At 45.3% G+C, this 24656-nt stretch overlaps 1 protein-coding gene and 1 long non-coding RNA gene across 4 annotated transcripts; one reads left to right on the top strand and one right to left on the bottom strand.

Annotated features, from left to right (window-relative positions):
* Window positions 1-8889: 8889 nt before the first annotated feature.
* Window positions 8890-23082, bottom strand: SERTAD4 (SERTA domain containing 4). 3 transcript variants are annotated; one of them, XM_023198341.2, is made up of 5 exons: window positions 22721-23082; window positions 17551-17742; window positions 16092-16207; window positions 9771-9898; window positions 8890-9113 (listed from the first exon to the last, which is right to left on the bottom strand). In XM_023198341.2, exons 2-5 carry the CDS (start codon window positions 17723-17725, stop codon window positions 9083-9085), a joined length of 450 nt encoding a protein of 149 aa, XP_023054109.1. In that variant the 5' UTR covers window positions 17726-17742; window positions 22721-23082; the 3' UTR covers window positions 8890-9082. The 3 variants fall into 3 exon arrangements, with proteins under 3 accessions (XP_023054109.1, XP_023054107.1, XP_023054108.1); XM_023198339.2 differs by lacking the exon at window positions 8890-9113 and having other exon boundaries at window positions 9445-14118; XM_023198340.1 differs by lacking the exons at window positions 8890-9113; window positions 22721-23082 and adding an exon at window positions 18219-18399 and having other exon boundaries at window positions 9445-14118.
* On the top strand, window positions 22748-24291 carry LOC111531111. The gene is made up of 2 exons (XR_002728140.2): window positions 22748-23034; window positions 23971-24291. It is a non-coding gene; the product is annotated as an uncharacterized LOC111531111 (long non-coding RNA).
* The last annotated feature ends 365 nt before the right edge of the window (window positions 24292-24656 follow it).

Raw genomic sequence — 24656 nt, 5'->3', positions numbered from 1 at the left:
TCAGTTTTGCTATGGTTGTTTCATCCAGAGGATGTTCAGGGGAGGGCAGAAGGGGAGCCCCCTGCAGATTCATGGCCATCCACTGTCCCATGGCCTAAGCAACAGATAAGGAGAGGGACAAAACCTGCTGTACAAAAAAGTCTATGTATGCACAAAGCTGCATTTTTAAGGACAGGCAAGAATTCTTGGTGTTATGGTAGAATTTACTGGAAAACCCTTATAGACTGTTAGTTCCTGCCAGAATGGATTATTTACATGGAGGCCTACTGAGGATGGAGACTGGGAAACTTAAAACAAGAAGGCAAGGAGCTAAGCCCCTGTTTAGTGTCTTTCTTGTGTAGAGTTCTGACACTAGACACTTACAGTAAGTATGCACCCATAAATCACTATCCCATGGACCCAAGGGAAGAGCCCCTTCCTAGGATTTGGAAGGGTCCCTGGAGAGAAGGAATGGGGGTATGTGTACTGAGGCACTAGAACCCCTAGGGATGTGTGCGGTGGAAGTTCAGATAGCCATGGAATCTATCCTTTGGGTGCTCTCTTTATCTGGAGGACTTGCTCATACAGCAACAAATTGTCTCCCTAAACTATTCCCCCACAACAACAAGGACAAGGATCCCAGAGCTATTCATACTGCGTGTTTGGCATTATGTAAAGTGACTTACATACACCATCCCAATAATTTAGCTATGGGTATCATTAGCCACATTTTACTCATGAAGAAGACTGCGCTTAGAGAAGTCAAGACATTTACTCAAGGTCACAAAGTCATGGGAAGCCAGGATTGTAACTAAGCTCTCGGATTCCAAAGCCCATGTTTAATTTCTTCTTTATATTTCCTTCCAAAAAACACTCCCCAAAAACTATGATTCTAGTTGAAAAGTAATTCTAGAGAGGGGGGATATTACATTTTATGTATCACAGAACAGAACTATAGTAGCCCTGGAAGGCTTCACACAAAATGTGGACCTTGAATTGGCCTTGAGGGCAAGTTACTCTTTGTATAAGTGGGGGCATGGAGAGGTTATCCCAGGCTAAGGGAAAAGCTGGAGTGAAGGCTGGGAGGTGAAAAGTTGCAGGTCAGCAGGAGAGGACATTGAGAGGACAGACGTGGCTGGAACAGAAGGTTCTCCCCAGGGAGCAGAAGGTGGGGCTGGGCATATAGCCTGGGCTGAGGTCTGGAGGGCACTGAAAGTCAAACCTGGGAGGTAAACTGCTCCTGTTTGCCTGGTGATTTAGGATGATCAGCTACAGAATGGATGGAATGGAAATGCTTGGGAACTTAGGGGCGCCCTGGGCAGGGCTGAGGCTCTGGACTTCACCTCCGTGGACCTTAATCTCCCTTGCTGTGAGAAAGGTAGATAAGCCTGAGTGCTCAGAAGCCTGGGCCCCTGTGGAGCTTGGTGATGCTAAGGCATCTGAGGGATGCTAAACCACCTAGGTTATGGCTGCCAGGTGCAATGGCAGAGGTGCGATGGTAGCACCTTCTTTTTCCATGTAAAGATAACTAGAGGGAAAGAATTGACTAATTGTGTGAGAGCAGAGGGAGGAGTTCAGGTGACTCTGAGATTCCAGTTGGAGGATGTGAACAGAGTATCCCTCCCTGCAGTTGGTCCCTAGCACTGCCTGAGGCCACACCCAAGTCTAGGAGCTCCAGTCCACCCCCTTGGCACTGGCATTCTGCATGCCTGGCTTGGAGGTAGGGTCTCCCCAACTTCTCCCTGCCCCCTCTGCAGAAAAACTGAGACTTTTCCCATTTCTCCTGCCTCTTGTTTCTCTAATTTTATGATTGTATGAAAACAAAGTTCCCAAATTGCCTTTAATTAGCTTTAATAAGACAGCCTTTTTGCTAATTAAAACGATTATTAAGAAACCATTTATTGAGAAAGAACACAGTTGTTAGAACCTACGAGAATTCTGAACTCTTAATAATAACAACAGCAGCCACCACCAGCCCCATCAGGCCCCAGAAACTCAGACTGGGTAGTGCTCAGGCTGGGGGCCCAAGGTTTCCAACTTCTCCCTCTCTCCAGAGCACCTTGTGGGCAGATGCTGCCTGCAAGCCTATAGTTGCTCCTTTCCCCAGCACTGAGGTTCTCTCTGTAGAAAATGTCCCCGGTAAGTAAGCACTGACAGGTGCCTGTTAAAGGGTCTGATGCAGCCAGAGTAAAGCTGAGCAAGCAGTCAGGAGGCCGTGAAACCTCCAGTCACTTCATCTCCCTGGACCTTTATCTCCCCTGCTGTGAGAAGGGTGGGTGGGCCTGGGTGGCCTCAGAAGCCCAGGGCCCTCTGGAGCTTGGTGATGCTAAGGCGCTGGTTGGAGCCCGCACTCTTGGAAACCCACACCTCTGGGTAATGGGGGAATCTGGGGCTAGCAGAGCCCAGAGCTCATTTCATCCTCCTCTCCTCCCTCTCCAGGAGGGCTGCTCAGGCAGCTGAGGCAAGAGACTCCTGTCGCGAAGCTGTTGGGGAGATTCGGAGACTCTGGGCTCCCGCTAGGAGCAAGCAGGCGCTGTGCAGCGAGGCGAAGCCCAGGCGCGAGGCCCGGAACGCGGAGGTGCACCTTCCCAGTCTCCCGGTCCCTGGGTCCCCGAGTCTCTGACCGCGGCTCTCTCTCCCCTCCGCTCTCCACCCCGCCCCGCACTGCACAGCTGCTGACAGCTCCTGGGTGACGGCGAAAGGCTTGTGCTGTCACATTTCCTTCCTGTAGGGAGGGGGTGGGGAACTGGAATCTGGAAGGGCCGCGACTGGGAGGGAGACTACCCAGGTGGAAGGCGGTGCAGAAGATTGCTGGAGAGAAGATGCCCCTGGCATTTTCTAGCGACGTCGTCTAGGCCGTATCTGCCTTCTGGGGTCAGGAGTCTTGCTACACCCTAACCCCGCCTACCTCACAGTCCTCCCAGGGTTTTTCCAGGGACCTGGTCAGCCTGAGGTCTTGGCAACATTTGAAAAGCACCGGTGGTTTTTGATTTAGTTGTTTAATTTTTATTTTTAAATATTACAGTGGAAAGAACGTGGACTTTGGAGTCCCACAGCCCTGGACTCCAATTCGGTGGGCCGAATACTTAGCTTTGTGACCTTTTGTGACACTCAACTGAGCTTCATTTCACGACAGCTTTTTTCCCACGGGGCTACTGTAAGGCTTAGATGCAATAATGGAGGTGAAGTTGCCCAGTCGGTAGCCTAAGACCCAGCGCTACTGTCAGGGGAATGTGCACTTGACCTCAACCAGTGAAGGCGAAGGATAAGCTTCGAGGCCCTAGAACCGACGCCCAGCCGGCCCCGGTCTCCTTGGCGCTCTCGGGCGTCCAGGGTCGGCAGCGGGGCTGGGGACGGTGGGAGGGGGTACCCGGCCGTCTCCAACCACGCCGCATGTCGGAATCCACGCGGACATTTGAAGAAACATTCGCTGGGAGGCCTCAGCAAAGTCCAATTCATCGCGAGCCGCGTGGGGGTAGGGTTCAGGCCTGAGGGTTTTGTAAAAGCTCCCGAAGGGGGCTCCGAGGTGCAGTCAGGATTCAGAACTGGTGATTGAAGAAGAACGACCGCGGTCTCGGGAAAAACAATAAACAAAGAGGCCTTCCTGGGGCGGGAGGGAAGAGGGCTGGCGGGTCCCCACCCCTGTGCAGGTGACCCCTTCATACCCGCATTCCCACGCCCAGGGACACGGTTACACGCACGCTCGGACACACGGGCACCCACATTCACCCGAACACACACCCCTACGCCCATTCACGCTGTCCCGGACACACCCACACCCGCTGCATTCTCCGGGCGAGTCCTGCGGCCGGAACCCAGACAGAGCGCGCCGGCTGGGGACCGGGCCCCGCCGCTCCGAGGGTCTCAGGCCAGGCGACCCGAGCGCGCCACAGCCGCTGACAGCGCGGCTTCTCGGAGCCCGGGGCGCTCGGCAGAGCCCCCGCCAGGCCGCGCCGCGCTCGCTCCGGCTCTTTGTTATGCTAATTCCCCTTCCCAGCTGGTGCCAGCTGCCTGCACAATGAGCGCCCGGAGCCCTTGCCAGCCCTCGCCAGTCAGGGAGTGGGGGCGGGGAGGGAGGGCACCTCACACTGTGGTCGCCCTCCTCACCACCCCCTCGCCGTCCCAGCACTGTCCAGCTTGGCAGGGTGCTGAGCCGCCCAATAAGCAGCCTTTCCCCAGTCCTCCCCTCCCCCTTGCTTGCAGGGCCGCGCCCCCCGGGGCCTGCAGGGCATCCTCTGATTCATTCCAGTCGCCCGGGCTGCCCGCCCTCCAGGTGCCAGGGCTTGATGAAAAGTAAAAGGCTCCTCGGCGGCTCGAGAGCCGTGAGGATGAAAGGGAAGCAGCCGCCTCCCAGACCACACAGCTAATCCTCCCATAAACCTCGAGCAAATAAGGGGAGAGGAAGAACAGGCCGGCTACAGATGTGGAGTGCAGCCTCCGGGGATCCCCAAATTAAAACTCGTGCAGGGGAAGCCCTTGGACCACAACCAAATGACACTAATTGGGTTATAGGACCATAATCTTGGCTGGTATTTAAAAAAAACAAGCAAACAAACAAAAAAACAGTTACAGTCACAGCTGCAAGAACTGTCTTCATAAAAAGAAGGGGGAAAGTCCGCTATTTTATTACACATAAGAATCAGAGAGAAGACGGTTCACAGATCTCCCGCCTGCATGGTGCAGGCAGGCTGGTTGCTTGCAGGAGAGGACAATCTTGTGCCAGGGGGAGCCAAGTTGTGCCTGGCTGGCTCCGGGTGTGTGGAGCTAATCGGCTAAAGGAGGCGGGGGCAGGAGCACTCCAGGGGGAGGTGGCAGAGGAACTGCAGTGAGAATGGGGGAGCATGGCCTATCTGGAGGAATGTATATTTTCAGAAGACAATAGATTAGCCGCCATATGCAGAAAACAGTTATTTGGGACAGGAAAACTCAGAGATGTATTCTTAAAGAAAGATCCAGAAGCCATTTCTCAGTTTCACTGGGAGGGGAAAAAGGCATTCTGAGGAAGGAAAGCAAAGGGTGACATGCAGAAAACTCAAGTGAACATCTTCAGAAAGATCCCTGATTGTTAGAATCAGGAATTGTTAAAATCAGAAGAGAGGGTCAGAAGGGAACAATCTTTTAGAGGTCCTTTGAATCCAGCCTCATCATTTGACAGATGGAAAATCAAGATCCACAGAAGTGAAGGGGCTTGTTCATGGTTAGACCACTACTGGGTGGCAGACCTGGGCAAGAATCTGTCTCCTAACTCCTAATCTAGTTCTCACCACTAAGTTGGTTATAATCTTGTGGTTAAGAAACAGCAGTCATTTGACCAGAAATCAATACAATAGATTGACTCTAAGCAAATAAATGAAGACTTAGGATTTCTTTTTCCTTTTCTTCTTTCTTTCCTTCTTTCTTTCTCTTTCTTTCTTTCTTTTTCTTTCTTTCTTTCTTTCTTTCTTTCTTTCTTTTCTTCTTTCTTTCTTTCTTTCTTCTTCCTTTCTTCCTTTCTTTCCTTTCTTTCTTCTTTCTCTTTCTCTTTCTTCTTTCTTTTCTTTCTCTCTCTCTCTCTTTCTTCTTCTTTTTTTTTTTGTGTGACAGATTCTTGCTCTTTGCTCTGTCACCCAGGCTATAGTGCAGTCACGCAATCTCAGCTCATTGCAACCTCTGCCTCTGGGGTTCAAGCGATTCTCATGCCTCAGCCTCCAGAGCGGCTGGGACTGCAGGCTCACTGCAACCTCCACCTCACAGATTCAAGTGATCCTCCTGCCTCGGCCTCCCAAAGTGCTGGGATTAAGGTGTGCACCATCACGCCTGGCCTAACAGGACATTTTTAAAAGATTGAGTTAAGCTTTGTTGGATCTGTAATAAGAATAAGAGTTAGAAATCAATTAAGTCATACAAATTCCATCCCAGGATCCTTCCTAGTATGTATTTCTTTATTTATCACTTAAAACACCCAGATGGATAACTGGCCCCAGAATTTCTTTAAGAGTTCTTTCTGTGCAGGCACAAATACCATCTCTAGATAGAGATGTCCCTTGTGCATTAAGTCATCTTGCCTAAAACCAGCTAGGTCAAGATTGGGCTGGTTGAGAATTCTAATTGGTCATCTTAACTGGTTAAAATCCTACTGATTGGAAAACAAAAATATCTACTCCAGCTGCTGGTTTTCCAAACTCTGAGAGGACAGAGGTTTAGAGATGGCCAGCCTAGACCTCCCTGGGCAGGCTGAGATGTCCTGGCTTCCCACTGCCTCTCTCAGCTGGCTCAAATGGCAACCAATGTTGCCAATCATGAGATCCTGGTCCAGTCAAATAGGAGGGGAGCCTCTTGCAGAGAAGTCCTGGGACCCCCATGATACAACACTGCATTCGCTCTCATTATACTCTGTTGTCCATTTCTCATTCTCAAGCCATATGGTTCAGTTTTGTTCTCATTTCAGGACCTACCCATCAGCAAGCCTACTACAAGTGAACCTCACCTTAAGGAAAAATACATACTCTTCAAAAATAGAGAAATGGAATGTAATTTTGTAAATGGAATTCTATTTTGAAATTATCAGTTGATTTCTGAGTTTAATGGCAAAACAGAAGGGATAAGAGTTTGAAATAGGGATAACCAACCTCTAGTTGACCTTCTACGTGGAAACTGTATCCCAGTTATTTTATAATAGGCCGTGTCCTTGGTTATGGTTATCCAGGAAATTCTGCTTTGGCCTCCAAAATTATCAGGTTCAGGAGCACAAGGAATAGCGTTTAGTCTAAATTACCTCCCCTGCCCACCCCCCAACTTTTTTTTTTTTTTTGAGACAGACTCTTACTTCCTCATCCAGGTTGGAGTACAGTGGATCAATCTAGGCTCACTGCAAACTCTGCCTCCCAGGTTCAAGTAATTCTCCTACCTTGGCCTCCCGAATAGCTGGGATTAAAGGCACCCCCCACCACCACACATACCCGGCTAACTTTTGTATTTTTAGTAGACACGGGGTTTCACCATGTTGACCAGGCCGGTCTTGAACTCTTAACCCAAGTGATCCAACCGCCTTGGCCTCCCAAAGTGCTGGGATTACTGGCAGGCATGAGCTGCCATGCCTGCCACCCCCTTTTTTTCCCTAACTTAATACTGTACTTTTTCAGAGTAAAAACTAGGTTTAAGAAAATTATTCGATACAACAACTGAATAAACTTGAACTTTGGCAAATCCTGGAGATGAGTCAGAGGTTAGTGGTTTTTAATCTTTCCATTTGTAAGGGACACCTCTTATTCCCCTCACATAGCAAATGTTCTGAAAGATTCTGTCTGACAAACAAATTGTATTTATTAAGGATAATGTCTTCGTTTTCCCAGTCAGTTTCTTCTCAGTTTGTGATAGCCTGGAGCTGATTTAATTCCAGCCAAAGGCAAGGAAATCTGATGTGGCGTTAGCCTGTGCAACCACTTTCAAAGATTTTATGATTTGCAATAAGGTATTTTAAATACTAAACATATCTCAAGGACATCATGACTATTTTCATAGCTAAGGGCCCTGGGACCCCAGGTTTCATACCATCCCCCTGTTTAACTTCAAGCTTGCTGTACAGAACCAAAGAGGCTGAATACTTTCCACCAAAAGGAGGATCTGGCACAGTTGGATTCCATCTGCAGGGTATTCAAGGACAGTAATGAAGGAGTCATGGAGGCGTGTTCATTGCAAACCCATAATGTACACCCAGGAAATGTTGAGTCACTCCCCTGATATTAAAACCTTTAATCCTGACAATGTTGTGAGGTGGATAATGTGTGCTGCTCCATTTTACAGACGAGTAAACTGAGGCACTAGGAGGTAAAGTGGCTTGTTGGTCAAGGCCAAGCTTGCACAGCTACCCTGGCAGAGCTGAGATTTTCATCCAGGCAGTTTAACTCCAAACCCCTTACTCTTAACCCTCTGCTCTACTCCAGTCTTGTGAGAAACCCACAAACTCTGTGCCTAAACTGAACAGGAGAGAGATTCATTGGGCTAATGACCATACCTGTTCACAAATACAGTTAGGTGGGTTTATTGAAAAGCACAGCATCTAAGGACATGGAGAACAAGGAGAGCCCCTCCCAGATCAAGAAAGGGCAGACAAGCCATTTCTGTCTTCCTGCAAAAACATTTAAAACAATCCTTTAGTCCCTGAAATGTTTTTTTCTGTTTTCCTAAAGAGGTTTGTTTGACGAGGAAACCAAAAAATTCTGTCTTCTTTCTCTTGCAGTCTTTAGACTTTTCCTTAAAGAGAGTGTGTTCACTCTGCAGTGTACGGAGAGCACTGTATTTCTCAGATTTCCTTCAGCGTACTGGACCAGACATCAGCTCCCTAACCTTTTGCCCAAATCCCTTGCATAGACTGTCATTCTTGATCTTTTCCTTATTGTGCACACAGGGATGCTGTGGGTTTTGAAGATGGTATAGATATCTGAGTGCTGTGCCAAGTATATTTCAGAGAGATCTACTCATCTCTTGATTGAGAGGATATCAGGGTCTTACCACATCTGAGCTTAGTTCTTTGCAGTCACTTTAGAGGGTATCTGAAGCACGTGTGTCCTGACCAGAGGAGGCAGTGGAGAATCACATGCTTGATGCCTGGACTCAGCTGCTTCCATTGAAAGATCTGGATAGAGGTAATGCCTGCTGAAGGCCAGGCTGGTCTGTGCAGCGCAAGACTAGGGTACCTTAGATCCCTTTCTCCCAAAATTCTGATATTTGCCTATTGTCTTGGAGATCTTGGCGGAAAGCAAGATCATAACTTACAACTCTGCAAGTTCTTTTATATGTAGGTCCTCCCAACAAGATTTTATCACATTTTTATATTTTTAAATCAAGAGAAGAGTCATGAAAATGGGGTTGAGAAATATAAGAAATTTCATGAGAAACCACTAATACATCCCCATACATTCTATCAGTTTCATTGTGGTCAAAAGCAGGTGTTTCCACGCTGTGAATAAGTAGTTTGCATTTTCAAAATTAACAAATTGGATCAACAACAAGGAAAAGAAACCAACCATAGACAGCCCACCAGCGGATTGTTTACCAAAGAAGATGAAGCTCATGGCGATGGTTTGCAAACACCACCAGACTAGCTTGTGTAAATTCCCTTCGTTTAGTCATCGTTCTTCAGCCTCTCACAGATACTGAAGGGAAATGCAGAAACAGGAAATTACAGACTATTTTAAACAGCATGTTTTATTAAACTCACTTGCTGATGCACTTTATGGCAGGATGCGAGATTCAAGTGTTCATAACTTACATCTTTGCAAGTGCTTTTCCTAAGTGAGTTCTCCCAGCTCAAATATGGCAGGTACCCAGGGCTGGGAAACAATCTCCAAACTAGTAACTCTTTCACTCCTGGTCGTGCAGCTATATCACATAAAATTGAGATGTTTTAGCCATGTCAAGAGAATATACTTGCTTAGGCACTTGCTTAGGCACTATAGCTAAGAAAGCAACAGAGGCACCTTGTAGTAACTTAAAAGATCCTTAATGAATTTATTTTAAACCACAGCAATCAAAACACAGCAATCTTAAAATGAATCACTACAAACCATACATTGTCTCTTCTTTTATTATTTAAATACTGATATCATTCTTCTCTTCATGGGACAGTTCTGCATCTAGTTTAAACCACCATTACTAATGCCATGCTGAATGCTTGTCTCTGAAAAGATCTAGCAAAATTGGCAGGGATGTGATAACCTTAACTACAAATGAAATAACTTCAAATTTAAGGGGCTGTCAGAAAAATGGAATTTCACAACTAATTATTTCCAAAAAAAAAGTCTCCTGCTCACCATTTGTTAGAAGGATATAAAAACCTGGCTGCATCACATAGGAATCCTTGTATCCTTGTCTTATATTTGTTGTGAAGTCGATGTCTCTTAGTGGTCATGTCTTCTACAAGTTGTGCTCTGCTCTGCTCCTGATACACAGAAAGGAAGTCACCAAGTGGAGCTGTAATACAAGTTCATAACTGGAGGGGTGGATAGCCATGTCTTGATGGAGTTAACTGTGAGCTCTAAAAATAAATACTTTCATTCACTTGCTTCACCATTTAACAAAGTAGCATGTAAAATGTTCTACATTTTTGTTGTCTTAATAAAAGATCATGCCAAAGATGCTTTACCCTAATTCTCAATTCATTGCCAGATAGTGGCATCTGCTGGTTTCGAATTTTTCTCTTTTCCTCTCATGTCCCCTATCCCTGCAATCCTATCCCTAGGACCCCTGCAAAGTGAAGTACAGAATAATAGGATTTTGAGTGGAAAGATGATGAGATTTTGCCCTTTGAAAATCCCTTTGCCAGACCACCTTCTATAATCTGCCATTTTTAGAAAGGAAGGACCAGAGACGAAGGTTAATGATTTCATTAATGATATGCACCCAGATGCCTAGGGGAATAGCAATTAAAGGCACTCTTGGGGAGCAAGGCCACTTTCTTAAATGAAGTTTTCCCTTCATTTATCTTTTAATAGTCTTGATTCTGTCATATCAGGTTTTCCTTAAAGTACAGCACAGCAATGAGAGAAGGTGCTGCTTCCAGGCGGGTAGACAGCAGTGTGGGTGGAGGATGTCTTAGCTTTTCCAAGTTGCTCAAGATAAAACTATAGAATCCAGCTAAGAGATTTAACTTACTATGAAGGGTGTCCTGGCCACTCTAGGAAAATCTAATGGAATATCTCATGCATAAAAGACAATGCTGGGTGCGTGGGAGGTGAACACAGGAAGTCCTAGCACTCTCACCTACTAACAAGAGAATTTTTGTAGTTTGGATGGGTGTTTAGGAATTAGTTTTTGGTGAAGAAAATTTTTTTGTGATGCTAGAAATATCCTGGAAACAAAAACTTGATGATGACTAAAAAGAACAGATTTTTATTCTGCTGGATTCAAAGGCATCACTTATCCTGCAGAGAAGTGATTCTAGTGGGTTCTACCGAACAGGTGCAGGCGCTCACAGCTCAGGTGAGTGCTGCTGAAAATCACCAACTTTGTCATTTTACAGCTTTGGCCATCAAGAAAAACACTATCTAGAAATGCTGGGGCCTTTAAAAAGCAGAAGGATAAGTCCTTTCGTTCATATTTAAATCTCCACGAGATATTACACTCGTAATAAGAATGCTACATTTGACAAATTAGTTTTTAACTAGTTTTCCCCCTTTATCAAATATTAGCTCCTAAGAACATTAATACACAATTGTATGGAATGCTACTAGCAATAATCTGTAGTTGTTATAACCGTTTACATATGGGTCATCTTCACAGTTCGACATTTCATAATGCAATCAGCTAAGATTCAGTATTTACGGCTTCATGCTATACAATTTTTTTCGGACACACTCCAGAAAGGAAAATCTTTACATTCTTTCAGACATAACCTTATTGATCACCACCACATCATCTATTAACATTGTGCTTCTTAATCAACAGAAACTTAAACTTACAAACTAGGATCATTCTAAAACACCTGTCAGATTGGCATTTTCAAATACTCTTTAATTTAGAAAACTCCTGTGTAGCCACTATCCATTACAGTTTCTAGATGTTTTGAGTTTTTTAAAGGAGAGAGAATAATGGAAAAGAGAAACATAGCCAATAGCCATTAAAATTTTAAAAAATCTTAATGAATTTTTATCATTTTAATAAATATATATCAAGAAAACCTCACTTTATTACAACACATTCATATACAAGCATCTATTCGCTAAGTTTTGAACATCAAATGTTTATCAAATATTGAAAATAAAGGACAAAACATTACTAGACTATTTAGCTATAACGCAATAAAATGTTTTAGAAATTGGTCCTGTGGACAATTGTCCAAATGATCCTACTCATACACTGTATGAATGAGACCTAGATTTAATATTAATAGCAATAATAAAAAAGCTTTATCTTGGAGAAACTGGGAGGGTTTACTTATTTCCTCCGTTTGGCATTTGGTTTCTGTGAAGTATTGTTTAAACAGGTCCAAGTCAATTAGTAAACTTGGAAACTGGAATAGCAGGAAGATTTGGCTGGAGTGGAAGGAAGGATGGTAGGAGGGCCACTCTGAACACTTTTCAAATGTACAAATTAAAGATATTATTTGGAAAATGTAGACCAAATACATAGTAACTATTATAAATTAAGTCCCATTTCTCCAAAATAACTTTCAAAAAACTACAGTCTTTACATTCTTTAAGATAAACCTTAATGATCACCACATCATTTATAACATTGTGCTTCTTAATCAACAGCAAAGTTCATATATAAAAACCCACATGCTTTTATAATCTAAACAAGTGAAATGATGCAAAACAGAGAAAAGTATAATGCATGCCACTGGTTCGTGAACTTCATTGGACAAGAAAACAAAACAAAACAACCCAAAACCCAGAAAACCCAAACCCCTGCAACAGACAGTTGCCATAGAAAAGCTTGAGCAGCCCGTGCTGCTTTCTAACAGCTCTCTCTCTCATTTCCTCCATCCCTATTGAAAAAATGCCAAATCCAAAAGCAATTGGGCATCAAAAATAAAGGAAGAATAGAGATGTCGAATCAAAAGTTGAACACAATAGTTCAAAGTTAACAGTTTCCAAACCATATTGATCCACCCTGTGTGTGTGTGTGGTTTTTTTCCTGTTTGTTAAATCCCTGCTGTAACTCTGATTTATCCTTAATTTTCACATTGGCAAAAATTAAGATAAAGTAAGGCACCAAAAATCGCCCTGTATAACACCTCTCTAAAAGCCTCATCACCCGTCACAGGCAAGCCAGAAACTTGCAGGGAATACCCTCTCTGTGTAAGACTGTTGATTGCCGCCCCTAGACAGGTGTGTTTCATTATGTTACATCCTATTTTCATCTGTCACGCAAGACTGTTAGGTACAAATACTTAACAGCACCATTAAGTCATTTCATCTAGCTCCCTGTCTTCAGTCTTTTATTTAAAAAAAAAATTATATCATACAGAAGAAGCAGGTATCTTTGCTGGTTATATTGATTTGCTTACCAAATAACTCCCTAATTAATTGGCAAACATGTAGAAATTTCTTAGCTAGTGACAGGCTCCTTGGGGGGCAATGGAAATATTGCCAGGGCACACTGCCCCCCAATCTAATCTACTGGTCTTTTCTGTCAGAAAACTATGATATACTTTTAAGCATTAAGTCAATCGTTTCCTTGGTAAAAATCACCACATTTATAAGAAGCTCGCTGATGTCTACTATACAGATGTTTTATGCAATCTGCTCTCCAGGCATTAAAACGACACGGCATGTTCATGGCATAATTTTATCAGTTGTACAAAATCCATTCAAAATAAAATTTATGAGAGCTAACTGTTCATGCTGTGCATGCTTCAAAGTTCGGTGAGAAGATGGCTCATATTTTACTTCCTTTGCTGCAGCACAGTTTGTTACTTGGTGGTGAAGCCTCCTTTTTCCGTAAGGACTTTTTCCAAGATTCACTTACATTGTTTCTTTCATTATATCCGGTCTCAAAATAATCATAAAATTGGCCTTTGCACTCAAAAGCAAGGTCATTTCCCACAGGTTCATGGCTGAGGGGGCCACCATCTCTGTTGGTGTCATTATTTGCTTTCTCCTCATTTAATTTGGCCTTTTCCTGAACACCAAGTGATCTGACATTAGTGACAAAGATTTCGTTGGCAGGTATCTGGCCATCACTCTTGTAAACAGGTGCACTGCCTACATCGAAATCCACCTGGTGGGAACAACTCGGTAAAGACAAAGGGGGAGAGGAAGAGGAGGATGAGGAGGAAGAAGAGACGGAGGGAGAGGAGGCAGCAGTGGAGGCACTTCCAACATTAGCATTGACAGAAAGGGGTACATTTAGGTAGTGGCCACCACATTCTTGGTAAAAGCAGCAGGCATGAAACTTTTCACATTCCTCTTTGGCCATCCGTGGTCGTTTTCGGTAAGGGCAGTCTTGAGCCATAAACCACTCCTGGGCAGAGGTGCCATTGAAAGAGCAGGCAGGGAAGCACCAGTTATTCTGCATGATAATTTCTCCATGGATCCTTTTCATCAAATTGTTTATAAGGACAGATCTTCGGAGGTATACTTCAGGATCATCGATAAACTTTAGCTTTTCTAAGGACATATAAAGGATGTGGGCTCGTTCCTCAAAAACTGAGATGGTCTACAAACCAAAACCAAAACCAAAACAAAACAAAACAAAAAAACGAAAAAAGGAAGAGAGAAAGCTTAGAAAATGGACTATAAGAAAACGGTATCATAGCTTACTTCTTTCTTGGCACTGTCTGGGTCTGGGCATGTTGTGGTCTTGTTCCCCAAGGTTCATTTAGAGAGGCTGTCCCCCATTCTGCCGATGTTCCCTTTTGTCACTTGGCTGGAGTGCCCACCCACTTCCTGACTCACTGGTGTGGTCAAGCACTAGGGAATCAAGCCACAGTGCAGACCTCAGGAGGGACAGTTCAGGTGGTTTGATCTATTATGGCCCAGTAAGGAAGATGCTGAAACACAAAACTAATCTAAGCTATTGGAAGTCAGGAGAGGAGGTACTTTCAGAGTTGAGGTGAGTGGGGCAAAGGGTAGTGTTAAAAGCAGGCACAAGGAGGATTCTGGTTGCTAGTTATGTTTTGGTTCTTGACCTGGATGTTAGTTACATGGGTATGTTCACCTCATGAAATTCATCAAGCTGTACTGTGATACTTGTACTTTTTTATGTGTGTCTATACAAATACACACACACACAGACACATAACTCATATATTGTACATCAATACGTGTTTTTAAAATGATGTCAAAATGCAAGTCATAATGAATATACTTCAAACCCTGGTCTAGCCATCAAGGAGCATGAGATTTGGCTTTTAATACTGCCCCTCTTTTAATCCTTTGGGTTTCATACTTGCAATTATCCTTGCTTGATAAGAGGACACAATAATGAATGAGGCTCAGGCCCTGACAGAATCTGTCAGTTGAAGGACCAAAGTAGGCTTCCTTGTGGAGCTGAGTGGGAGACGAGATGCCAAGAGGAAATGAGAGGGCTCACTCCTTAGCTGTGTGATACTATCACTATGTGATGGTTGGTGCAAATCCAGTAGCAACTGGGAAACTGCTACAACCACAACACAGAAACTAAAAAGTAAATAAACTGCTTGTGTCCGGGGGACCAGCTATTCCAGGTCATCAAAAAAGCACACTGGCAGCATAACCTGAGGAGCTGTGAACTAAACCAGCCCATACTGACCAAAGGCAGGGACTACACATGCAGGGAAAAGCCCAGTACCTACCAATGCATTCTGCTGTCTTTTCATGAGCAAGGTAAAAGCAACATCTAAAGGATGAGGTGGCAGAGGGGGAAGACAAGAGAAGACAGAGAGGAAGATGAATTGAAAATCCTCTCTGCATTTCAGACAACTATGGTCTGCAGTTATACCTGCCTCAATTAAATCAGCAGATAGTTATTGAAGGAAGGTAACTCTAAAGAAAAACGAACTGATATTTCAAAAGTTTAGGTGCCCAGTTTCATAATTCTATGCAATTTCTCCATCTTATTATTATTATTTTTTTTAACTATACCTACAAAAAAGTTAGCTTTGGTCTTTTCTTGGAAATGAAGTCTGTTTTTCAACAAACTTATATGTAACCAATGTCCAGGGAAGTGCACATTTCTACTTGCATACACACATTCAAGGATGGTGAGTCTACCCATAAAAGGTCAGGAAAAGCTCTGCGTAACCACCCCCATGTGGACACACACAGAAGTAATATTGGCTGCAGAAGCCAGAACTTCGACTGGGGAGAACACCACAGGAAAGAACAAGCATTTCTCCACACACAAAAGTGCGGAAGAACCATAACCCAAAACGCAGTCTGAGAAATATTAAATCATATGTTAAAAAAATTCCTTGGATTACATAATTTTGACATTTCTGGGTAGAACAGCTCTTGCCAGCTTTTTCTTCAAGTACTTGTGAAAAATAACACAGGACCCAAAAAAGTGACAACGATTAATGAGGCTCCACTGAGAAGTGGCTCATTTTCATTGCTTGGGTGAAACAATTTAATTCCTGGAAGTGGATCAAGCAACTGTTACTAAGTATCTTAAACTCTTAATAAAAATAATGACTATTAAAAAAAACATACTTTATGGCTACAGCTGCTGAGTGGTGGGTGAAAATCCTCTTCTTCCACATACTTCCTCTTAAAGTATGCGATCTTGGATGTTGTTAGAGGATTTGAAGTTCCCCTGTAATGTGATCCTGTGGTAATAAATCAGATATGACAAATGACATGCGGTTTGCCAGAGGTTCTCCAAACAAAATACTTTCGTTTCCTTTCCTTCTAGATGATAACTTGGCTGCATATTTGTCTGAACATGTGGTGATTAAAAATAAACATTTGTCTTAATAGTTGCTATCATATGGAATCCTGTGACCCAGGCTAGGAAAAGATTTCTAGGCAATTATAGAGGAAAATCACATACTTTAGCATTTAATAAATACGCAGAATCTTAAATCTATGCAAAAGGAAACTGCAATATTCATAAAGGGGAGGAGTGTAATTTCTCTAAAATATATTAGTATTTATTTAAATTGTTTAATTAAACCCATGACAACATAGCACCCCTGTTCAAATGCATACATCTTTAACTGTAACCACTGATAACCAAACAACTTTAAAATATTAGTGGCTTTAGGTTAGTGAACAAATGGTTATCTGCATATTGGAATTATAACATTCCTTTTTTTCAAAATGCAAAATTCAAATTTTTAAAATTTGAATTAAAATTTTGGGTAACTAATGTCCTTTTCACTCTTCAAAATGTAGTATGCCAACCATGAAGACCACAGTTTTTAATCTTTTTTAGCAAAACAGACTTCATTGAGTACTTGCTTTATATTTTATTTATTTTAAAAAATAGCTAATACTGCACAAAAATCCAAAGGAACTTAAACCATAAGAAGAAAGAATCAGGAAGAACATACTTTTATTTTCTTGGCTTTAAATTTTTTCCTACAATCCCAAAGCCAGTTGTGTGCTTAACCCATTTATGCCAGAGGTTGCAAATTTTTTGTGTGTGAAGTCAGACCTTGGTGATGACCTTGAATAGTAGGATAGAACTAACTTCCACAAGCTTAGCGTTCCAATAATGGAACACTGAGCATAAATGGGTTAATAAAGAAAAGAGACACATAGCTGCTGGCCCAAAGTGCAGATTCCTTTGTGTCTCATGGGATAAAGGTGTCATTGTTGAGCCCACCAGAGCTTTCATAGTTGTGAGAGAACCATATAGTTCCACAGGGTAGAAAACCTAAACCCAAACTCAGAGTTTCAATATCTGGTTTGGTCCTCTTAAAAATACAGAATATAATTCAAGCAGCAGCATGGGTAGACACAGGTTTGAATGCAATTTAAATATCACCTTTGGTCCTCTCTCTGGAGCTCTGGACTCACTTATGAGAGGTGCACAGCAGCCCGGGAAGTCCTAGGAGCTTTAGCTTTCCTGGCTCAGAGGGGCACTCCAGACACCACCTCCTGCCCACCAGGCTGACTGCAAAGGCAGCAAGGAGCGGGGGTTGGAGGGGAGGGTCAAGGGAAATACCTGCCAGCGGGGGACCAGCTCCCCGGTCTCCCTGCAAAGGAGCCTGTGCTGGCCCTGGGGGGCTTGGGCCTCCATAGCTGTCAGCCTCCCATAGTGTTTGGTACCCAGCAATTTCAGCAGCTCCTTCCGAGACAATGGGCTCGCAGAATCTATTCATGGACAGAACCAGAGTCATCTCTGACAGCCTCAGATCTGAAAAGAAAAAAAAAAAAAAACAAGAATGAAGAAAACAGCCCTAATCAAGAGCAAGCCAAGGGACGGCCTTGGCATCTTCATTTCTTTGCTTTGGGAAACTTTTACTTCTCGGCCCTCCCCTTCACCCTGAAACATTTTATTATTTTTTCAAAGAAAACCTCAGCAAACTCTCTAGCTGCTATTAGCTCAGCCTCTGTGTTCAGCAATCTGCATTTCATGGGCGGATCTTTAAAACCCCATTTCTTATTGTTCTCAGATTCCCCTCAGCCTTCTTCTAGACAGCTGCTTTGCCTCCTAAACACATTTTCCTTCTGACCTTCCAAAGAAAATGTACCGCTAAGAAGCCAAAACCCTTGCTCTTCCTTTCTATTAATAAGGCAAAATCAATTTTCCAGTCAATCCCCCGGGAGTCTCCTTTGATGAAATCCACTAATCAATCAAAAGAAAAGGGCAGGGGAAGCAGAAATATCCACCGTAATTCCAACTGATGTTCTGAGGTTCGGTCTGTTCCGCTGCCCCCTGCACCCTCCTCCTCTTGTTTCCGCAGGCCAGTTCCTCTACAACATGCTGGGGCTCCCTCCACTTTCTTCTCCCAAAGCAGAGCAGACAGAGAGACACTTGGTAGTTGTTTCCACCAGCCCTGATCGGCCTGAACTGGATCTGCCTCCAGTCAAAACACTGCGAGATGAAGACAGAAAATTGGCTCCAGTTTCAAGCCGTGAGTTGCAGTCCCACAGGAGCCAAGCACAACATCAACGGAGCAGGCAGAATATTAAACAGGAGCCAGGCTCTGGGGCCAGAGGCAGCCAACAACTCTTTACACTGCAAAGCCCAGACACAGAGCAGGAACTTTCCAAGAGGCAACACATCACTGCCCTTCTCTCCAGTTCACGCCCTTCTCCCTTGGGCCTGCAGGGAGATGGGAGCCTCTGCTCTGTGAGGCTTCCTGGGCCCCTCTATAGCTCAAGCAGTGGGGCCGCTTTCATGGGGGCTCTGTGTCTTCACTTGGCCCTTTGCAGCTCTCAAGGTAGGGTCAAGAGTAAGTTCGAGAGAGAGAAGAGTCTGATATGAAGGTAAAAAGACCTAGCAGCCATAGACCAGTGGTGACAGTAGCACAGCCTCAGTGCCTCCTTAACTGCCAATCCCTTTACGAGACCCAAGCCCCCACTATCTCATTTTGTGGTTTCAAAAACTGTCACACAAGTGATGTCAGGCTTGCTTTCTGAAGATTGATTGTTTTTCAAATATAAACTAAGGGCCCAGTTCTTGCTTTCTTTTCCGAATTATACAGCTTGTAATGTTTTTGGGAAAGACTGGGAATCTATCATTGTCTCATGGGAGACTATTACCTACATGCTATAACAGGGGTCCACTTCCAAGGAAAAGGAGGAACACCACCAGGGTAAGGCAAAACAGCATCATTAAAGTGCCAATGTCCTTCTGGCTAAAAGAGCAGTTCTTGGCAGCAATGACTCTACCTTTCACCCAGTCTTCTTCTGAGGTCTCAAATTCTGTCCCAACCACACAGAATAATGAAGCAAGACCTTTTGACAGACAGGGAAGGTGTACAGGTCAGTGGAGAGAATTAGGACTCAGCTGGTTAGGGGTTCTAAAACACTTCCCCTTTCTCTTTTAAGACGCCCTCCAAAGAGACATCAGTAAGGACTTATTAGTAAACCTTAAGACAAGTGGGCAAAAGAAAGGTTTGATTAAATCTTTATAAAGAAACGATGGGACATGTCATTTATTGTTATCTTTGAGTCATCAACAAAGAAATTTAGCCTACACTGATTTAACAAATTAAGCCCTTCTCTCCATCACTTCTCAAACTCCGCATCCAAGTAGGGTATCAAACTTCATGATGATTTATTCCCTGGAAGGCTCTCATGAAATGGTCCAGTCTCTTAAACTATTCTAAGAGACAATCAAATCAGGAAATACTATTGCCAAGAGCACATGAATTACAGCTTTTCAACAGTCAACAGCCCTTTCTTATTGAGAGAATCAACATTTTCTAGTTTGAAGTTTACACTCACTTTTGTGTTAGATCATGGGAATAAGATCCAAGGCTTTTGCCTATGCAGAATTTTATTTCATGTAAACAAAAGCAAGTTGACAAACTCATGCCCCTTAAGAAAGAAAAACATTTGCAGGCCCCTGGTAGCAAATTACTTTTGTTTAATAGGACATTATATGGGCCCTGTGCTGTTTTATGTTTGTCAGAGTTTGTTTATATTTTAATAACTTTTTGGTAGGAGTTTTTTGGTTGTTAGGGATTTCAGTGTTTCTATTTGTTAGCATTATTTCCAGCATATGAGATGCTATTATGCATGTGAACTGGAAACATGGCATAACAGTATTTATCTTGGCTAATTTTGTTCACAATATCTAATTTTAGTAAGTTTTTCTTCTGTAAATTGAGAACTGTTACACACAAAACCCTAAACTAGAGAGGCTGAGTTCTGCAAGTGATTTATGTAAATCTGAATAAAACATGAATGAATTGGGATTATTTGGGAGCAGGGAGGAGATTTTGCAATTGAGTCTTCCTAGTCTATTTAAAACTTACACTGGATGTTAACAAATTAAGAAGGCAAGTTGAATGTTCATGAAAAATTGGACACTGCAGCATTAAGCACAAATGCTTAACATGAATCTGTCTTCATATTATATGTAGAGATCTAAACTGTCATAATTCTCAGTCTGATGAGATTTATATTATAATTCTGCTACTGATGTCAGCAGTTCAAGTCTACAAATTCATGTTCTATTAATATTAAACAAATAAAAGGATATACATTATGACAAAATTTATTTTCTAACATCTGAGGTGGTGGATTCAACAGGAGGGTGTTAGAGTGTGTTTTGCCTATGCATGGGTTTAAAAGATTTAAAAAAAAAAACAAAACACCCCTAACCCTTCATCCTCAGGCTCCTGAATGTCTGTTTAGACACCCAGGTGGCTGTAGTGGAATGACATGTCCAGCATCCCCAGAAGGCTGAGGGCTAGAATGCTAAGCTTTTCCAGCAAGTGTTCATAGTAAAGTTACCAGACATTTCTGCACAATTTGTTTTTTTCCAGATGAGTTGTGCTTGTTGTTTCCTCGAAGCAATTATGATGCTAATAGGAGTGGCTGGCACACAAAACAGGATAGCTATGAATTCAGCGGCACCTTGAATCTAACAAGGGGCGCCAGGTCATTCCTTGCTCACCTCTTCTTCCATCTGTCATTGAAAACTGGAGAGCATTTGATTAAGATCATTATAGCAGTTAGCAGTCTGATTCCAGCACTGGAAAGCAGGGAAGTAAAGGGCTATTTCCACCCCCGATGGATGCTGCCAGTCTTAAATGGCATCAAGCCCCTGACCTCCACGTTGTCCTAAAATGATCTCAATAGCTTGTCCGGCTCCTGGTGGTGGTGGTGGAAGGGACTGGATGGGCGGAAAAAAATCCTTCAACCCTTCTAAACAGACAGATGTCGCTTTTCTGCCGGTCCCTGCAGTACACCTGTCTGCCCTGGGAAGTACATGTCTCAGCTGCAGCCCCACGATATCAAGAGCTTGAAGCTGGGTCCTGTGATTGGGGCTGCAGGTGCTGGGTGGGCCTAAGGAGCACGAAGGGGTGCTCCGATGTCCAAGCCCCGGTGCCCAGGGTGTGTGTGTGTGTGTTGGCGGCGGGCGGAGGGGGGGTTCCGAGGTTTGGAGGGCAGACCTCTTGAAGGCGGGCGGCAGCCACCAACCACATTCTGGCTCCCGCACAGACACACCCCCGGGGTGTCGGTGCCGCAGCCCTCAGCCCCTCCCGGGGTAGCCAGCAGCGCCCAGTCGGCCGCTGGCCGCAGGAGAAAGTAAACAACACATCAAGTGTCCGGGAACAAAGGCAAGTTGTCTTTCTAAGGTGCCGGAGCCGTGTGCCTCTTCGGAAGAATGAGAGCTATTATTATTCTTTATGTCTTATCCTTTTTTTTTTTTTTTCAACCAAGTTTCCTTCTAAGGGAAATAAACACCAAAGGTAGGATTCCAAGGAAATGACTCACGGCGGCTGGCAGGGCTCTGGCGGGGCTGGCCCGGGCCCCCTCGCTCCAGCCCGCAGCAGATGCCGGCCCGGCCCTCCCTCCCTCCCTTGCGGGCCAAACCCGCTGGAAGCCCCCGGCCGCGGGAGCGCCCTGCGCCCATGGGACCTGGCGGCGAGGACGCCTCTTCCCTGCTTCTGCGACCGCAGCTGGGCACTCGGAAAGTTGCTAGGGCCGAAGAGGCTGGAGGGGAGGAAGGGAAGAGAGAGGCGGAGGCGTGGACCAGGCGGGCAGCAGCCTCAGCCCGCCGGGGAGGTGAGCTGAGGACAGAGGAGCCGCCGCCGCCCGCAGCGCGGCTCTGCTGCCTGGGAGGAGGGTGCGGGGGCGGAGGTGGCGGGGGACAGAAGGTGTCAGCTACTGCATCAATTCCTTTTTCTTGCAAACGCGCGCTCCTGACATCCACAATCCCTCTCTCCCCACCTGCCAAGCGCCGCGGCATCCGGACCTGGGGGAACCCCTCCTACTGACCCCCATCCCCTAGGATGAGGGATTAAGCGACCACCGAGGACCCTGAGGTCTCACCAGAGCTTCTGACCCCACCTGCCCCTGGAGTTGTCTCGGTGCGCGCGGGTGGCAGCCCGAGCAGCCCTAGAGGAGGCGGCGGTTCCCGCCCTGGTGAAGGCGCCGCGGCGCACGCTAGCCCGGGGAAAAGCCCGCGCCGCCTCCGCGCCCAGCTGTGCCTTGGCCCCCACGCCGCCCCGACCCCGCTCCGGCCGCTGAGAGTCCATTCGGTGACCTCGGCGCAGCCCTGGTGCCAAGAGGGCGCGCGGGAGGCCGCCTGGGTGCCGTCTGAGCGGGCAGGAGCCCCGGGGGGCCCTCGCCCTCCACCCTGCTCGGCCCTCCCCCTCCACCCGGCCCGGCCCTCTCCCGCCCCGGCGGCCCGCGCCCAGCCCTGCTCTTACCGCGGGGTCAGCGGGGAGGCAGCGGCCGCAGCGCTTGAGCCGCTGCTGGTCCGCTCTGGGCTCGGCGCCAGCCCGGCCGCCGGTGCACACTCACGGGTCCCGGCCCGGCGGCCCGCTCCGCGGTGACTGCGGGTGCGCGGCGGGCGAGGGTCCCGGCAGGTCCCGCCGCCGCGACTCGGGCGCTGCGCCGCCGTCGCTGCAGACGGTTATGGTAATGAGCGGCTCTGTCTAGCGAGCAGCGTGTGAAACCCGTCAATCCTGTTTGCCATTTCCCCGTGGATTTCCGAGGAGAGGTTCTGCAGGATGCCCCCAGGGTGAGAGAGGGAACATGACAAGCGCGCCCGCTCTCCCTCCCTCTCTCTGCTCCCGCCGCCGCCGCCGCTCCTCAGGCTGCACACGGGGCGCCTTTCCCGCACCCCCACCCCAGCCCGCCCCCTGCCTCCTTCCCTCCTTCCCGCCCTCCCTCCTCCTTCTCCTCCCCTCCCTTCCCGGTGCCCGGGGACACGCGGGCCCAGCTCCAGCCCGCAGCCCGGACCCCACGCGCTCTCCGGCTCCCGCCCTAGCCCTGGGGGCTCGGCTCCAGCCGAATAACGTATTCACACTGCAACCTTCCGAGATGTCTTGTCTTTTAAAATTTGGTTTAGTTTTGTTGTTGTTGTGTGTGCGTGTGATTAAAAAAAAAAATCTGTGCCTTTCCCACCGTTTGCAAAAGACTTTCTTCTCCTTTGCCACAGCAAACGGAGATGAGAAACAGATGTCTTTGCAGGACCAAACAGTTATTCTCCCTCGCCGCCCGCCCCCGCCCCCGCCCGTTTCCCTCCTGAGCTGCGTACGTATTTAAAAAAAAAAAAAAAAAGCAACCTTGGTCCTGCTGCAACTTGAATTGGCAACTCTTTCTGGGTGGGGAGCCTCCAGGGAAAACCTCCAGGAAATAAAAAGTAATACAAGAGACTGTCCTTGCTGAAGAGAATGTAATTTAAGCCTTGGAATCAGAATTTTTGCAAATAGTAATTTTCTCCTATAGTGGCCTCAATCAGTTTATTTTTTAAAAACATTAATTCATAACTTCTGTCTAGGGACCCCTCCATTGCCGAGATGGGTCATTTTAGGTGTAATGAAGGCAGAGGCTTGGAAGGCATAGACCTAATAAAATCGGGAGAAGGCACCTGCACAAAAGTGTTACAAAGACTATAATGTTTGTTTACTGCCACTATGCCAGATGTGCTAAATATAACACTTCTTTAAAACAGTGATCCTCCGACAGTGAAAAACCAAACCTCTGGCTGCCTGGCACCCTAGGAATCAAGAAGACGCACAGACTGAAAATCAAGGGAGGAAGGAACAAGATCAAGGATGAGGATTAGCATCTGCAAATTGAACTCTATCTAATTTGCATGTTTATTTCTTAGAATTGTAATTAAATTTGTGTAATAAATGTTTTCCATTTCATTTGTACACTTAAAACTTGGGTGACTGACATGCAGTTAAGTGAATTTCCTTTTTTTTTTTTTTAAGCAAATGTAGTTTATTCAATAAAGTAGCAAACCAATATTAAACATTATTAGAACTAATCTGTTTTGAAGGTGTTTCTGTTGAACTTTGTACATTAAAGACTCTCAGAGGTTTTAAGGGTATTAGGAAACTGAGAGATGGCAATTATGCTGAAAACAGACGAACCCAACAGCCTACCAAGAGCATTATTTCATTTTTTCCAAAAGACGTTCCAGAGTTGCATGCCTAAAATTGGAAATTGGGCATCCATCTTGACTTTATTCTGAGCCATATTAAATTGCATTGGCTAATGCATGATGTAGGCCATTATGATGATAATTTAAGAATTGTAAAGATGCCATTTTGTGCAGTCAATGGAAGTTGCATGTCCAGGTTAAGAGTAGAATATAATTTTCATTTGGGTGGGAGAGGAGGATTAGGAAGG

This window comes from Piliocolobus tephrosceles, chromosome 1 (assembly GCF_002776525.5).
Source record: "Piliocolobus tephrosceles isolate RC106 chromosome 1, ASM277652v3, whole genome shotgun sequence".
Lineage (NCBI taxonomy): Eukaryota > Metazoa > Chordata > Mammalia > Primates > Cercopithecidae > Piliocolobus > Piliocolobus tephrosceles.
The sequence above is the reverse complement of the archived record's forward strand: the minus strand, read 5'-3'. Positions and strand labels throughout refer to the sequence as shown.

Excerpts from the sequence above, each read along its gene's own strand:
- SERTAD4 (XM_023198339.2), bottom strand. The coding sequence starts at position 17,725 with ATGACTCTGGTTCTGTCCATGAATAGATTCTGCGAGCCCATTGTCTCG. Across the intron at positions 16,208-17,550 it reads AGCTGGTCCCCCGCTGGCAG|GATCACATTACAGGGGAACT; the intron begins GTATTTCCCTTG and ends TTATTACCACAG. Across the intron at positions 14,119-16,091 it reads TCAGCAGCTGTAGCCATAAA|ACCATCTCAGTTTTTGAGGA; the intron begins GTATGTTTTTTT and ends TTTGGTTTGTAG.